General features: G+C 44.9%; 1 protein-coding gene across 3 annotated transcripts in view; it reads right to left on the bottom strand.

Moving 5' to 3' along the window:
• The window catches only part of nbas (NBAS subunit of NRZ tethering complex), a 151585-nt gene that overhangs the window by 121860 nt on the left and 11564 nt on the right, over window positions 1-18161 (bottom strand). For 2 of the 3 annotated variants that reach the window (XM_056428488.1, XM_056428489.1), the window contains exons 10-20: window positions 16358-16496; window positions 16179-16244; window positions 15935-16063; window positions 15261-15324; window positions 14552-14745; window positions 13303-13551; window positions 7323-7448; window positions 6899-7050; window positions 6625-6762; window positions 1851-1929; window positions 200-304 (exon numbers count right to left, since the gene is read on the bottom strand). In XM_056428488.1, the coding sequence (XP_056284463.1) occupies window positions 200-304; window positions 1851-1929; window positions 6625-6762; window positions 6899-7050; window positions 7323-7448; window positions 13303-13551; window positions 14552-14745; window positions 15261-15324; window positions 15935-16063; window positions 16179-16244; window positions 16358-16496 (1441 nt within the window). Of the gene's footprint in view, window positions 1-199; window positions 305-1850; window positions 1930-6624; window positions 6763-6898; window positions 7051-7322; window positions 7449-13302; window positions 13552-14551; window positions 14746-14864; window positions 15142-15260; window positions 15325-15934; window positions 16064-16178; window positions 16245-16357; window positions 16497-18161 lie in introns of those variants that run through there. The other variant, XM_056428490.1, reaches the window with a different exon arrangement.

Raw genomic sequence — 18161 nt, 5'->3', positions numbered from 1 at the left:
CCGGGCAGTTTATTAGTAACTAATAAGTCTGACCCAACAACCCTGCAATGATCCGACCACCATGACGAATAGTCAGGAGTTATTGCATTTGTTTTGTGAGTGTGTATCAGTGGAGATGCAGATGGCTAAAACTACCAAATTGAGTGAGATTATTGGCAAGACAACAACAACAACAACAACAACAAGAGCCGTATGTTACCCTGGCGTAGTTTCTTGCTGATATGAGGATATTTTGACTGCGGAACTTCTTGAAGAACTCAGCATCATATTTCTGCTCCGCTGCGTGAGGACCGCCAAGAATCTCCTGTAGAGTGTGAACCGAGAGAGAGAGAGAGAGAGAGAGAGAGAGAGAGAAATACAACTGTGGTTCATGAAAAGTCATTTGTGAGGCAGAGGGCTCTTTTTTGTCAGAGTCGCACTAAAGATGATGGGGGGGGGGGGGGATAGGATGTGAATGCAGATGAAGGTGAGATGCAATTTTACTTTAGTTGAAACAATCTGAGGAAGGTATGAGAGGGTGAATGTGAGCGTACACACACGTGTGTGTCAGAGGGACGTACGAGTGTCTGTGGATAGCCTCTTCTATGCCAGTATTCGTGTGTGTGTGTGTGTGTGTCTGATGGATAGCCTCCTCTATGCCAGTGCGTGTGTGTGTGTGTGTGTGTGTGTGTGTGTGTGTGTGCGTGCGTGCGTGATGGATAGCCTTTGAAAAGGGCCGTCTGCAGGGCCAGCCCAAGTTGGGATGATAAAAAAAGCCTAATATCATATTCATAGACAGCCAGATAAAATGGATTGGGGCGAAGGAAATGCAGACGAGCGCTGCAGTTACCATGACGATGTCCGAATAAAGAGAGACGTCATCCTGTCGGAATATTGAATATGTAGCAGGGTGAGACCTCGCCGCTCCTCTCCCTGAACGGGGGAAAGTGCGGCCCTGTTCCTCTATGATTTATTGCGGATGAAAAGGGCGTGCGTCTTAACATTAATCATCATAAATCTGAAGCGTTAAGTGGTCGCGAGAGTCAAAGTTCAACTCGAAGCGTCCGTCGATCGACGCCGCCCTCTGTGCTTATATACTGTCGGACGATCATGATCAGAATAAAACTGCATTTTCTTCCGTGAGATTCGGCTCTCGGGCTAGCCACCTCCTTTTATTATGCTCATACTCAACATGTTCTCTAGTGGGGGTTAAGAGGGAGTTTTAATATATGTATAAAAGGCCTCGTGTGCCTCTGGTGGGACTGGACGGGACAGGAGAACGCTCCATGTTGCCGATGGGAAAGCAACAAAGCAAATGAAGAACGTTTAACAAATGCATTCATTTAGCAAGTTTGTCTTACGCAACACATTTAAATGTATTATTTACTGTATTATCTTGAAGGCTGATCTTATAAGTATTTTTCGATACCAATTCATCCTGGTTTTTCGTCGTAGTGCTGACTGCCGTCCCACTGGAGGGATTCCAGTGCCATATTTCAGTCCTCTCACACATATCTGACCGAAAGGATATGCTTTCATTTTAATGAATAAAGTCGTTAACACCGGCCGTAAAGACTTCCACTTTATGAGCATAACCATGACCCGTAACCTGTTTTAAGCCTTTAAGTCTTTTTTTCCCTCCGTTTACATGTGTAGCTGCAGCGGAGTCTGAAAAATGAGACGCTGTGTGAGCTGCCTTTTCATTTTAAAAAAACTATTAAACAAGATTAATAATCAGAGGATTAGTCCACAATAATAAAAAAAACCTGTGGTAAATTGTGATATCTCTTCAGGCAGCATAATGAATGCAATAAGAGGATTTCCGAGGGCCGATGGAGGGTAGTGGACACGTGGCGGCGGACGGTCGTTACCTCGTAGGTTTCCAGGCGGTCCAGGTAGGAGAGGAGCTTCAGTCGGCTCCGGCACAGCTCCTTCTGCTCCAGAGTCAGCCTACGCACGGGGCACACGGGAAATCAACAACGCTCCCTACACAATCACGTCCACCTCATCGCTTTAACGTGCAAAAACGGCTTTATTTAAAACTCAAATGGCAAGATCTGAAATCGTGTTTTGTTGTCACTGCACTAACACGTACTGTAGCTTTAACTGGACATTGGTGTTTACCCGCAGGGTCCGACATAACAATGCCCGGGACTGGCGACTACAATACCACACTGTGCCCTCCAGACCTAATCATTTTTTAAGGGCAACAAATCAACTTCCTGACGACCACAGGAACCCTTGGGTTGTTATGTGTGGGATGCTGTTTGTCAATGAGGTGAGCGATCGCCCGGTGAGAATCAAATCCATTTTCAATGTCGGTAAATCACCACCAAACATAAATTGCACGACCACAAACACCAAGGCACTCGGTTATAAAGCATCTACCTACAATTCCATCACCCGAGGTATGCCCGAGGGAAAGGAACCGCGGGGCTGGAAACTGGTCGGGTAAAATAGAGCCATTTTCAACACGTTCTCTCTCTCTCTCTCTCTCTCTCTCTCTCTCTCTTAATCCCCAAGGAAACAACCTAACCATGTGGAGCAGTGGCCAAAACTCCTAAAAACTTGTCCTGGATCAACCGCAGTGTGACCAGAGGAGAGCTGACCCCTCCACCGGCGTCTTAATCCCTAATCCCTCATTACAGAGTGCGCTATCAGGCTTTATCAGGGTTCCTCTACACACACTTACAGAGATTAACACTGGCTCAACACACTCTCTCTGGCACATCAAAGAGTGGCGGCTTAGCACTCGTACCAGTGGTAATTATTGCTTTGCTCTGCCTCTTCAGAGTGGGGAAAGAAGTGGAGATGGAGGAGGGAGAGAAGGAGAGAAGGAGCCGAAGATGAGAGGAAATGTTACAAATCTAGTTTTAGCCCGTCTGTTGTCCTCTTGGGGGTTTGAATGATGTCTCAATCATGAATTTATTGTATTTATTTATTTATGTAAAAGAAATCTCACGTTCCTACATTTTGATAACCCTCATAATTTACCGGAAAAACAAATCAAAAACGTAAAAACGGTATGAATCAAATGTGCGTTTAGCCAGACAATGGATCTCAGGATCTGCCAAACAAAGTAGACGTTTCATCCACATTACCAGTCACGCATATAACATCCGTCTGATTAAAAAAAGGTTTAAAACCTTTTCTCCGAGTGCGCTCCGTAGACGAACACCGAGTGTGGCATTGTGGGAACGGCCACCGAGGAGTTATAGATGGCTGAGCGTTCAATTCGGGACCACGACTACGTCTTCTAAATTGCTCGTCCTACTGCTGAATTCCACGGCGGCGCAGCGTAAACAGCGTGTGGCGCACGGTCACGCATACCAACGGGCCACCTGGCTGAGCGGAGTGCCTGCTCCTTTGTAAAGGTTTACATTAGTTCCCTGGATTGCCCTTTCGATGATCACTTGACTCGGGAGGGGGTGGGCGGGGTGGAGCTGAGAGAGGGCCGCGAGTGAATGAAGACGCGTTTGAACGGAGATGTCGGGCTGCGAGGTTTAGGGGTTAATGTTCACGGCTTAAACTGAGCTTTAGACTGTTACGCATCATCGCACATGGGGTCTAATGTAAAGAGACTGGTCCCTGATTGCATCACGGTGTGTGAGTGCGTGCGTGCGTAATTTATATTCTGAAGCTATCAGGACTGCAGGTTATTGGTTATTACAATCTGATGGCATCTCTGTACAAACACCCTCGATATGACAGAAGTGGACAGAGATTGAACGGCATAAGCAGGCAACATACTTGCATACAAACACACACACAAACAAACACACACACACACAAACACAAACACGCGCTTACAGAAATGCAGCGTGTGATAAAAGCGATTATCACACAGTGGGAGGGACAAAATTGGACTGCATAAACAGACAAAAACACTTCGGCTCGTGTCTTCACGTGAACATGGGTCCCACAGAAAAAGCATAAGCAGGCGTCTATGTGTACACTCCCTCTCTCTCTTTCACACACACACACACACAGACACAAACACAGGAGAAAATGAGGCTTCTGATTGAGGTCTGAATCTGATTAGATAAGAACATAAACACCTTGCAGCTCACATCGTCAACCTTTCCCCCTCTCACACACAAAGATATATATAAATATACACATATATATGTATGTACAGTATGTATATATCAAACATACACATATATATTCACATACATATATATACACACACATATATATATATATACATACATATATACACATACATATATCATATATGCATACATATACACATTCATATATATATATATATATGTATATATATATAATAAAACAAATTCACCACTACTGCAATATTGTCCATCTACTTGTTGTCAGCAGTCGGAGCAGCAGATATAACGGCCCTCGGCAGTTTCTGAATTATACTTTATTATGCGTACGCAGACCGATGAGAAAGTAGCTGAAAGATAAAACTGTTTTAAAACAGAATGGAGCATGACAGTTACGAATATGAAGCAATACCCAAGACCTGAGGAAGTCTGTATTTTATGGGGCATTACATGTCAGGATAACGGAAGGCGGTGCCAGAGCAACACGTTGCCTGTAGGGGCGAAGCTGGCAGTAACGCGAGGGGCTGGGACAGTGCATTAACGTCCAGCAGTTTATTGGGTCCTTTAAACAAAATGTGTGTTTGCCGGGAGGGAAATGAACACCTTTCATCATCTTATATCGTATTGACTCCAAAAAGAGATCTTCACGAGTGACTTTGAAAAGCCTTTTGGTTTTTAACCCGGCAGTTCAGAATAATCACACTTTGTTTCATTGTGATAGAGACGGGGAAAAAAGTTATGGTTGATCTTTTCAGCACGCACCGACACACACACACACACACACGGTCCGTCAGTGGTTCAGTACAGTCCTCATCTACACGCCAGCGCATCTCACACAGAGCAGCTGTGATCGATACCGAGCCGTGTCTGGAATGGCGGTGTAGTTAAAAAGAAATTAATAGAGTTATTATCCGTCTCAAAACTCGGCCGCAGGCATCAAGGCAACATGGGCAGCTCCAGTAGCGAGGGGCTTCACTGCACCCCAACACACACACACACACATATGTATATATACATATATATATAAAAACACATTTTGTGGACAAGGCATTAGCTGCCTGGCAGACACGATGACTCAGAGTAGAGATAGGAGAGAAATATGAATAGTTAAAGAGGGCAATGTACGATTTACTGTAATGGTTATTTTTTTAATGTTTGTAAATTATCTTCTTTTTTTTTTACTCCCTTTTCCATCTTTTTCTTATCCTCCATCTTCTCAGTCTACCACCGACTACAGGTCGGCAATAAAGCTGAAAAGTTTTATTCAACAATGAACCAAACAGAAAGAAAATCAAATGGCCAAACAGAGAAAGAAAAAAATATGTATATATATGTATATATTTGAAAAGGGAGCTGAAGGGGGAGATATTACCATGTTTCTGCTTTCTATTATCTGCACAACAATAGAAACGGCAGCAGCTGAAGCTTAAACACACCGAGTTTGCATTGTAAACGGGCGCCGTTCATTCCAGTGTATTTCTCTGTGTTCCCATTTAAACAGAAGTGTGTAACATGTGTATGAAATCAAATTAGGCCTAAGAGTGTTTCACAATACATGGGTATGCTGATTTGCATGTGAGTGTGTGTGTGTGAGAGGTGATTAGTGATCACTAAAGGGTTTTTCATTAGTCTTTCCCTGGGCACTCAACAACAAAGGCATAAATTACCTCGAGCAGATTACCCACTAATCTCCAGCAATGTGTCCTCCCTCCCGCTCCCCGCTCCTCATTAATGTCCCTGCCTCTAAAATCCCCTCTCTCCGGTGTGTGTGTGTGATCTAATCCAACAATCTGTGTTCAATGTGACGGGCCTCTTGCCCGTTTCCTCATAGTGTTCCTCATCTACACCTTAAATACCGTCACAACACTCACAAGCTTTTTTTTTATTTTATTCATACCGCGAATAATAATTACTAAATTTAAGAACTTTTAAAAAATGTGGGATTAAACGCCCCGAAAAAAGATGTAAAATCATTGAATGAATTTGCGTGAAAATTTGTTTCCATTTGGAACAAAAAACTGCCATATATGATGCGTTATGATTATTGGGAATACTAATAATGAGTTCATGTTTTAATAAACTACAATGCATGATAGATATGGGCGACATTGGAAATGGAACCAAGTTTATTCAAAAAGGGACCTTGCTGCTGGAGAAAATGTCACGGCAATCCCTCGTATAGCGAGTCAAGATATTTCATCATCCTCCATGAATGACTTTTTTTTTTATAGATCCATCCAATAGTCCAAAAGTGTCCGACCGACCAAACAACAAGCCGACCATCAATGCGACCGACAGTACGACCGGCTAGCAGCCCAACATCGGCGCCTTCTATAAAAGCCGCTAGCATGCCTTAAAAAAGTAAACTAAAAAGGATTATCTTCAGTGGAATAATGACTTTCACAAGGACACTTCAGAGAGGAAGATGCTTGAAGCTCGGGTCGTCCGGCTGATGGATGGTCTGTAACCACGAGCCGGCATTGTTGATTTTCTTCAAATACAGATATCCAGCCCGCTTGCAGCATTTCTGCTGAACAACTGAGCCGACTGACCGGCAGCCGGACCTCCTGCGTACCTGCTGAAGTCGACGCTGGCCAACAGCTCGCCTCTCTTCCTGTTCTCCGCCTCCTTCTTCACCTCCAGCTCCTCCTCGCCTGACAGGATGTCTTCGTAGGGAATGTCATCGAAGTCGAGGTCACCTGGCATGATGAACCTGGGCGATGGCGAAGAAATGACACCAAAAGTCAATTTGGATCAAACAATTTGACGCATGAAGAAAATGCACTATTTTCTTTTTTTTTAAAGGATTTGGATGGGTGGGCGTGTTCGTGTGTTCGTGCATGACCCACCTGCCCCCATCTTCCCTGTTTCCTATCGCTATGAGGGCCTCGAGGTCGGTGCCCTTCAGGCCGTACTGCAGCAGCTCCTTGGTGGCGTCGACGTTCTCTGGGACGCGCTCCGCGCACTCGTGCAGCACCCATGAGCGCTTGCAGATCTTGCTCTGGGTGGCGGGCGATGGTGGGAAATAGAAGAAGTTCAGAAGGAATGACGGGATGAAATGAGTTACAGAACTAGGCGGTGAGGGTGTGAAAGTGTGCAACAAATTGGTAAAAAATGACGTGTGAAATAGAGTAAGGGGACTGGGCGCAGTACCCCTCCTCGCCAACAGGCGTCGAATATACAGTGATAAACGGAAAAAATCGGATACAATCATCCTTCTTCTCCATTCCTCCTCCTTTCCTGACATCTATCCATCCGTCTTCTGCCTCTTACCAGATAATCCTGTATTGAGGCGATGCTGACGGTACTCTTCCTCCACTGTCTCTGGTACACCAGGTCGGAATCCAGATTATACGCCTGAGCCAGAGACAAGGCTTCACCGTATTCCTCATTGTCAATCTGTGGGATCAACAACAATGCACACAATCAACACATTATGAGGGCATGATCAATATATATACACTACCGTTCAAACGTTTGGGGTCATCCAGACAATTTCGTGTCTTCCATGAAAGCTCACTTTTATTTATCAAATGAATTGAAAATTGAATAGAAAATATAGTCAAGACATTGACAAGGTTATAAATAATGATTAATATTTGAAGTATTAATTTTGTTCTTCAAACTTCAAGCTCAAAGGAAGGCCAGTTGTATAGCTTATATCACCAGCATAACTGTTTTCAGCTGTGCTAACATAATTGCACAAGGGTTTTCTAATCAGATATTAGTCTTCTAAGGCGATTAGCAAACACAATGTACCATTAGAACACTGGAGTGATAGTTGATGGAAATGGGCCTCTATACACCTATGGAGATATTTCATTAGAAACCAGACGTTTCCACCTAGAATAGTCATTTACCACATTAACAATGTATAGTGTGTATTTTTGATTAATGTTATCTTTATTGAAAAAACAGTGCTTTTCTTTGAAAAATAAAGACATTTCTAAGTGACCCCAAACTTTTGAACGGTAGTGTATATATATATATACAAAGTTGTTTATTCACACTGTGGGACAAATAGCACTGCAACAAATGGATATGGCCGTCAGAGACGAGACATACACATTTATTTGGAAGGGATTCACAATCCATTTGAAGGGCCGGATTTGAGCAGACACAACTCTTATTAGTAAACAGTTCATTTCAGATGGAACATTTAGTTTAGGTTAAAAAATATCACTGAATAACACATCAGTTTGGTATTTATTTTGTTTTATATATTATCCCAAGGGGTTATTACTGATTTAAATCTTCATCTGCGCTGTGTGTTGTTTAACAGGTTTGAATCAATAAAGAGCTTTAAATTCATTCAAAACATATAAAGCAAATATCGAGGCGAAAAAACACAGACAGGACAAAAGTCCACGGGCCAATTTTCCATCACACTGAAAAACAAAAAAGATAAGATTTTTTTTTAAACACCCGAGAAACTATAGTACTTCCAAAATCCCGAGTACACAATCTGTATACTCAACCCCTTAACGGGGCCAGCTCTGACACGCAGATCTCAATCTGAGCAGCAATGTGCGATGTGGCGCAGCCGGGACGGGGTCTGCTACAGCGGGAGGAGAGGAACGGCCGAGGGGAACGCAATATCTGGGGGTAATAGATGAAAATAAATCCCCAAAAACAGATGGAGAAAAACCCGTAGGACTCAGGAGCCAGATGTTGAGACTTAATATCGCACACAGTAAAGTGAGGCGTCGGTACCACCTCAGTGTCCGTTGTATAATTAATTATTACTAATTATTATTGTTATAATTCCATTCACGCCGGGTGTTGCCTTACAAGAATGAGCCCAGTTACACTGGCAGCGGGTTGCTACTCGGCATCGGTCGACACCCAAAGACATATTATTATTACTGCGATAAACAACTATTCACCATCTTAGTTTAGCATGTAAGCGTGACGGACGGGGAACCGTTTCTATATCGTTAAATATTGGTTCAAGATGGTCAACAGCGGGCTCGGCGTCTGACGGCTTTAAAAAATATATATAATCAAATGTAAGTTTTGAAGATAAGCACTTATAATACAGTTGGAATATTTTATTTAAATTATTTAAATTAAAGTGTATAGAAATGACTCCTAATTAAACACTGGCTACTTCTTTAAAAAGGCTGTGTGTGTGTGCGTGTGTGTGTGGTACTATGTTGAAATAAATCGAGACGGCAATCTGGTTTGTAATTAAAGATTCAAAAGTCACTCGTCACTGACTGGGCCACAACTTTTAGAGATTATTTCTACAACATCTCAATTCTGAAAAAAAAATCGTCTATCATCACAAATATTCGGTCCGATTGCCAGACGACTCAACTCTTGATTTCATGCTCAAATCTTTCAATTAGCATCCTACGGAGAAGTAGAGTAAAGTTACATTACATTACATTACAGGTCATTTAGCTGACGCTTTTATCCAAAGCGATTTACAATCCTGTTACATTCATACACTGTCGACGCAGCTACAGGGAGCAACTCAGGGTTAAGCGTCTTGCTCAAGGACACATCGACTCGGGCGGGGATTGAACCTCCAACCCGCTGATTGAAAGACGGACCTGCTACCCACTGACCGAAAGTCGCCCAATAAAGTCTTTCGTTTGGCAGATTCTTTAACATGCTTGACCTGATAAATGTGAACATGCCATTACAATGTTTGTCATTTTACGTATGATAGCATGCTAACGGCAGCAGATAACTCAAATCACCCCGTTATGTATATATATTATATAATATAGCAGACTGTTCGCCTCGGTACCATACATTCTTCTTTGGTTGCAGCAGTAGGAGTTGATGTTGTTAATATTTATTATTATTATTATTGATAATAATAAATTGGCCTGCCTTAAATGTTACCATACACTAATGCTAAAATAGGTTGCGTGTCAGATCAATGTCTCACAAAATGATTTGATCCAACAACATCATAACACCTCAGTTTATGCAGGCCCACTCATTGTGTGCAAGTGCACACACACACACACACACACACACACACACACACACACACACACACACACACACACACACACACACACACACACACACACACACACACACACACACACACACACACACACACACACACACACACACACACACACACACACACACACACACACACAGTATCCATCTCTTTCTGTGTGTAGGAGTTCAAAGCAACACATTAGCCAGACTGCGGTTCCTTGAGGGCAATAAGAACCCCGCACAGTTAAACCTCACGTGGGAGGACATCCAAAAAACGGCTTCCTTCTCTCTCTGGATTCGGCAAATAAAACGGCGAGCAGCCCCGACTGTGTGCTACGCCACCGTACGCGCCAAATAACCCCAAAATCACTTGATCTGGGTCTATTCGCAGCCAGTGGGACTGCGAAGCTCCGCTGAGGTGAGTCTCCGAGGAGCCATCGGGTCATTCGGATTCCTGTGAGTGAGCGTGAAGTGTGGAAATGTCAAACTGTTCAAATACAACGGGAGCGGCGCCGCTCGGCACTGACGCGGGCGCACAACAAATCCGATATGTGCGCGCACACGTGCACAGACGTACACATGCGGACGATGCAGACACCGCTCCTCCCCGGCACTCGCACGCCTACATGTGAATGATGTGGGGGGGAAAAACACAAATAAAAACGTCTCCACCGGGAGGACGGCAGCTGGGGAAGTGCTGTGCCGGGGACCAAGTGTTACAAAGAGATAATAATGATGTATGACTTTGTAACTCTCCGCCGGTAGGACGGATGCCGATGACTAATGACATCTAATGATGATGACAATGATGAAGAAGGAAGTAGATGACGGGTCATAAAAATGACTGATGAACCACGCTAAAACTCGGGGCCGTCGAGAGCCGATGCCGTGCTTCGTGACGGAGCGTGTTGTTGTCTTTGCCGCAATTTGCGGCGAGTTGCAACAACAGTCATTTTTCTAACGCAGCAATTAGCATTTCAGAGAAACCCCTGGGACTGAGAAATAGCCTAAAAGCAGACGGAGCATCTTGCTTGGTTTCCCGTTTCTCATCGAGAGCACTCTGGAGCCGAGCCAACAAAAACAAATCGCACTTCACGGCGCTGCCGCGGCGTTTATTCAGTCAGAAAGCAATTTTGCAATTTTAGCTTCTAATTCAGTCGGTGACCACACGGATTAATGTGACGGCCGTCAATTCCGGCGAAATTAAGCGGCGAAAAAGGAATGGAGACTTTCGCGGAAAGCGTGATGAACCGCCGCGGAAAACAATGCGATGACTGATGTTTAAAAAATGAGTCGCGGCATTACGGGGAGGCGCGTGCGTCTCATGTATCACCGCGCTTACGACGAGGGGTGGTTTAATTAGACATGGAGTATCTTTGAAATATTAAATAAGCAATATCAATTCCTTTGCAAAAATGAATTTAATCACGGCGTGCGAGACAGAGAACTGCACATCAGCCCTTGACTCGCTGTTTATATTGCCGAGCTGAAAAAAACATTCAAATCCAGACATGAAGGCACGAGGACCGACTCAAGCATTTTGTTGTGTGTGCCCCAACGAAGAAGTAAACAGTAACAGACTCTTCACTGTGACTCTCACAATAAAGGTAAGCCGCCTCACCATGAAGACTCCCGTTGGACACACGGCAACTCTCAACGCCAGCCCCGTCATGCCAATTATGGAAATGTTATGAAATATGAATACCGTGATGCGACTTCTCCGCAGAGTCACTGAGCACCTCGGTAACCAATCAACCAACTGGCTACGTATTCAAATATCAAAAAGACTAATGCTAGTGGCTCTAATTGGGCTCAGTGTGAATGATACCGTGCTAACATTTGCCAACTAGAATGGGCACTCGGTAGAGCGCACACCTTCGCATATCACAAGATTGGGCATTGAATTATGAACATTTTGGCATTAGTTGCATGCCAATTGGATATACATATGGTAAAAAGAAGATTTTGACCTTTTCATGACCTTGACATTGACCTTTGACCCGATCGATCCCCAAATCTAATAAAATGGTCCCCGGATAATAACCAATCATCCCACCAAATTTCATGCGATTCGGTTTAATACTTTGAGTTATGCGAGTAACACGCAAACAAATTAATTAATTAATACACAACGATCAAAACATAACCTTCCGCATTTTCAATGCAAAGGTAATTAGCGCTGCACACAAAGTAGCGCTAAGGCCGACGGGAATGTCTCATTATTTGTGCTGGGTCATAAACACTTCAGACGAAGTCCAATCCGATCGTGGCTTAACCCTTGTGTTGCCTTAGGGTCATTTTGACCCGAATCAATATTACACCCTCCCCCCGCCTTTGGGTCATTTTGACCCGATTCAATGTTTCACCCTCCTGTTACCTTTATATTTACTAACATATTTTACCCTTTGGGTTCAATTTGACGCCAGCAATTAAAACCTCCAGAAAATTATTAGAATTAATATTGTTTTCCAAGTTTAAGTGTGAGGCACTTTATGTTTGTTTGTTGACTACCGAAAGAACACAGACATTAAACATTGAATGGGGTCAAATTAATCCTAAGGCGGGGGGAGGGTGTAATATTGAGTCGGGTCAAAATGACCCTAAGGCAACACAAGGGTTAAACAGTTAGTCACAACCTCGATGTGGCGCAGGAGGAAAGGTCAGGGGATCACCGAGGGCAGTGTGAGTCATGAATGTTTGGACAGTCTCATGTCAGAAAGCTGTTGAGGTTTTATAAGCGCTGGACCCACCGACCAGCCGTCAACCGAGAGCGGTGCCTCGAGGAAAGTCCAAAACCCGAAGACATCCTTTCATCTCTTCAAGAGCGTTGCCCTGCTGAACATGCAACAGAGTTCTCCTGGATCGTGCTCGTCATCAAAAAAAGGTCAGACTATTTTTGGCAGGAAGCTGTGCAACAACATAGCCATTGTTAACCCGCGGGGGGGGGGGGGGGGGGTGCTCATTATTCTCCCTTTATCCGAGACAGCGCTTTCAGAATTCGCTCTTTTCAAAACGGAAAAAAAAAAACAAGTGACAACGTGTATTGAGGCCTGGGAGAAAGGCTTCCGAAATAAAAAAATAACTTATCCGCATCCCTCTTACCAATTCAGTTGAAATTTAAAAAAAGGCAATGACGACTCGGGCAACTTTTACCTCCGCGGCACATCCTGGAACCGGAATGCAAAGCGGGCCGCCCTCACTCCCAACGAGATGCTGCGCTAAAGGAAGTGAACCGAGCATCTTGAGGTGCACGTGAGCACGGCCGCGCCCCTCTCACAATGCCTACCTTCCTCTGGTACAGCTCCTCCGGCGTCGTCGACCTCAGGCTGACCAGGCGGTAGTTCTTGACGACGGCGCGGCTGCGCTTGCGCGGCGGGGCGAAGCGCTCCATCTCCGTCACATAATACAGGCCCTGCTTGACGTAGCCAAAGTAGCGGGCTTTGGCGGAGGGCTCTTCGTCCGAGTCGGAGTCCCCGCCGTCCTCTCCCAGGTTGCTCTCCAGGCGGCCGCGCTTCTGGGCCAGCTTCACCTCACACTGTGGGTGGCACGACACGGCGTTAAGGAGGACGAGAACACAAAGACACGAGTGGTGTAAACATAACGTCGACTTGTACTGCTCGCGTATGCCTTGGATGTGATCATAAAAAGCCACAGTTGTCTCTATGCATAAAATATACATCTGCCTTGTCGGCCCAAATCATAAAGAGAGGGCTGCGCAACAGAAGAACGCACATTCCCCGATGATCGAGACGGACGCGGTCAGATTCACGGCCTTTTCGCTCCGGAGTGACTTATCCGATGCCGAGAGTGGACACTTCTTTGCCGGCAGGACGTGAGAAATGAACACTTAAGGCAGCAGAGTTTACATCTCGCTGTGCCGCTCAACACAATTCATTCAAACTCCCTCATGCCAGATCAGCACGCCGGCTACGACACAAAACAACACAAGGTCACGCCGCTCGATGTTAAATGAAGAAATCTTAATTCCGAGCTGTCCGTGGCACTTTATTACAACGCGTCTTCTCTTGTCCTCTCGTATATTTTGGGGTATTATCTCAGTTGAGGGAGTCCTCGTATTCTGTCGAGATGTCACTGGAAAAGCATTGAGCGCCGTAACCCTTGTGTTGCCTTAGGGTCATTTTGACCCGAATCAATATTACACCCTCCCCCCGCCTTTGGGTCATTTTGACCCGATTCAATGTTTCACCCTCCTGTTACCTTTATATTTACTAACATATTTTACCCTTTGGGTTCAATTTGACGCCAGCAAATTTGTCTGGGTTTCAGCTCCGTGCCTTTGTCTGGGTTTCAGCTCCGTGCCTCCCAGAAACAAAAGAGGCAGCTAAGAAAAGGAATGGAAACATTCGTATTCTATAATATTCCTTTTAACGCCCCGAAGGCCGAGCTCTCCGATGTGTCAACTTCTTATATACACAATCTGACGAGCGCTAAAAGGCGCTTCCGCGAGTCTCCCGCGCTCTTCTTCTCGAGCCAACCCGTTGACTTGACCGCACGCGCATCGTCTTCACATTCACCTCCAGGCTGAGGAAGCCGCCGTCGTGTGCCGCGGTGACTCGGGGCGAGGGCTCGAACCATTCGCACGACTTGCCCAGCAGGTTGCGCAGCGTCCTGACGGAGGACACGGTGACGGAGCCGGAGCACCGGGCGAGGATCAGCACGATGTCACTCCACCAGCTCACATCCACCAGCGGGTAGTACTGCTCCTTATCTGGAGAAACCGGTCATGGAGAGAAACACATTTCACAGACGACAGTGAGCCAAAGTGGATCGGGGATTGTGTACCGAAACTTTCCTCTGCGCTCATGTACTCCCCCGCCCCGGTTTCACTTTTTTTTGGAATCGGCTTCTTTCTCCGAGACGCATTCATCACGCGTCGTGCATTGACGTTAGATGTGGACGCGCACAGATTATTGCTCACACACACTGTCACTGCTGTCACCACTGGCCCCAAACTGTCAAACAAAAGGCTGTAAACCTGCATTAAAATAAAAAAAATTTAAAACATACACGCAGACGTTTACATGCAAATACACAAGCTGAAAAACCCACAATCCCAAGCATGGACACTGTGAAGGAGGGTTTTTTTCCTGGCCTTGGCACTGTACGGATGTTTGTCTAAATAACTGTATAATTCAGAGCATAAGACATGTCAAAAGATCATTAAATTGTACCCGGTGTGCGCGACAACGTGGGTTCTCTTTAGACCCGACGGGGCCGAACTACCTTTTATTTTCCTTCTTCTCTCCAGCGACGTCTTCCACTCTGGGTTGATCTCCTCAAATCCTGGCTGCGGGGCGACCGGAGGATGAAAGGACCAAAGAGGAGAGGAGGAAAAGAAGAAGAAGAGGAGGGAGAAATTAATCCGCTAACCCCGATTTCAGAACACACACACAGGCCGCATGAATCGGCAAAACATTCCTCAAATAGAAGTTCTCTCTACATTAATACATTCAGTCAAGCACAGGTTTCTTACACATTTTGACCAATGGATTTCCAGGACTTTTCCATGACTTTAAACCAAATTTCCATGACCAAACTGAAATCTCGGTATAAACATGAACAATTTAGAAAATGTTGCGTATCGAGAGCGTACGCCGGCTTATATTTTGAGCGTCTTTCTTTAAAAAAACATATTAATTATTTCAAACTCGGCGTAAATTTACATGTGATTATAACAAATTTCCACAACTTTTCCAAAACTTTTATGATTTAATTTTTTTCCAGGACTTTTCCAGGCCTGGAAATGCCCATTTTAAAATTCCATGACTTTTCCAGGTTTTCCATGACCGTACAAACCCTGCAAGCAGTTAATGCACACAATAATACCATCACACACACACACACACACACACACACACAACTCCAATGCACACAAACAGCAGCGTAGCGGTGTGTACCTGTTGGTCTTGGCTCCATGTGGCCCTCTGTCTGAGGGAGGGGACGTCCCAGAGAGACAGGCGGCCAGAGAAGTGGATGACAGCCAGCAGGGAGCCATCAGGGCTCAGGCTCATGCGGAATACACCGTCCTGGACATCAAAAATGTTCACACACACACACACACACACACACACACTTACACATTTTGACCAGATTCTTCCCATTAAGCTTTTGAGAAAGACTGAAAGAAGACAGCTGCGGTACCTTTTCATCTCCCTTTCTGGAAAACAATCTGAAGCTTGGGATCTTGAAGAAACCTCTCTTCTTATTCTAACACACACAGAGGAAATGTCAACAGTTAGTGTGTGCATGTGTGTGTGTGTGTGTGTGTGTGTACATGAATAACTTGTGCATGAACGTGCGTGTGTGTGTCGTCTCCTCACCGCGCTGACGTCGTCCTCATGGCGGGTGACCTGCTTGTAGTGTGGCGAGCCCGACAGAGCCCTCCAGGCTGTGATCCCATAGCTAGAGGCCTTGGACGTACAGGCATCCCCCGACTCACAGCCTCCCACCAGCAGCAATCTGACAGACAAGCGCACGCGCCCACACTCACGATAAACACCTCCGTTATTGCGCCCCTGACAAATCAATTTGCATTGCAGAACAAGGACAGCGAATTAAGGCAGTCGCCGCTCGGTGATCCTTCAGCCAAGGGTTCAACCACAGTTAGTTTCCACACGACTGAAGAGCCGTTCGACCACAAGCAGTGGTGCTAAAAGTTATCCGAAGAGGAAAAAGTGGGTCTGGCATCCATGGCTTTAAGACACATCCGATACCACAACGACCGCAGTGATTTGTGGGTCTCACTTTGCAGGGAAGCAGAACCGATGCGACAATGGTCAGGAACTCGGGGGGCCGGTGCGGCTGCAGCAGCGCTGGCCAGCTCAACACTGCCCCCTGGTGCAGAGACGGAGGACATTTCGGGAAAAGGGGGCAAGAGCTGAGAGTGAGCGTAGAAACTAATGGTGAGATATAAGATGCATCACCAGAGTCGCTCATGTCTGATACCAGACATGTTTTTCTTCTGTTTACTGTGATGCAGGATTTTTTATTTAAAAAACAGATGTTAGACTACTTCTTGATGCACATCCACATATTCCTTGCATACATGCAGTAGTATATTACCTCTGTAATCCTCATGATTAAAAGATCACAATGCTTTACTGCACATCTGGAAACTGGAGTATTTGTAGTCTCATCTGTGCAGGCCACTTTATTTTCAATCGGTCACAAGTTAACACGTCCATGGTGTCTCTTTTAACATGTTCCATCTTCTTCATAATATATATATATATACATGTGTGTGTTCTGCTGTTGAAATGATTTTTTTCACATCCGGTTTCTCACCTTGACTTTTTTTTGCCCCATCCTATCCTTTCTGTGGCTGACCCAGTTTTCACACAGCGATTATTGAAGTTTCATCTCATCTATCAAACACTTGACAGTAGGTGCCAAAATCCATTAAGCAGCCAAACCAAGCTCCAGCGGCCAAACTGAACCGGGTCCGTGCAAGTTGAAAAACGGTAAGGTCGCGGGGGTGAGCCAGACATTATTAACCGAAACCCTTTGAATGCTACCTGGCGGGGAGGGCCGAGGAACTTTTAGACCGCTATATTCATTTGCTGCAGGTTCTGCATTAAAGTTATTGGAGAATTTATTCCGGAGTAAGCCGTTCAAAACTTGTGCAAGACTGTCTGCATGCATTTCTTCCACTTTTTCTGGTGCCATGAACTGATATCTGTATGGTGCATATTTCATTATGTGATGCTGTTCCTTTTATGTGTTTTGACTGCAACAGCAACTCTCTTTCATGGCAAAAATAAAGTTGCATTTGAAGTTCTATTGCAGTAAATTCATAGTGAATTTCAGCAGAGTGATCAATAATAATACATATTTACAAGTATATTGAAGACGTGTTGGTGTTTACTCAAATTGCAGCTGTCAAATGACGAAAGCACCTGAAATTACACGGGTGCAAATATTTAAGATGTGCAAGGCGTCATGTAGCATCATCTGCAGTGGGTTTTAATATTGATTAAAATGATGTATTAGGACGTCTGTAGATGTTTGAATATAAATGCTTGAGCTACACTTGATGAAACACTGTTGTAATAGAAGTCGACTCGAACTGTGGACGCCACAGGAGAAAATAAAATCACTGAGGGTGCCAAGTGAATGCTAGATGCA

Source organism: Pseudoliparis swirei, chromosome 12 (assembly GCF_029220125.1).
Source record: "Pseudoliparis swirei isolate HS2019 ecotype Mariana Trench chromosome 12, NWPU_hadal_v1, whole genome shotgun sequence".
NCBI classification, from domain to species: domain Eukaryota; kingdom Metazoa; phylum Chordata; class Actinopteri; order Perciformes; family Liparidae; genus Pseudoliparis; species Pseudoliparis swirei.
Note: the sequence above shows the minus strand (reverse complement) of the source record. Positions and strands in the feature narration are given on the sequence as shown.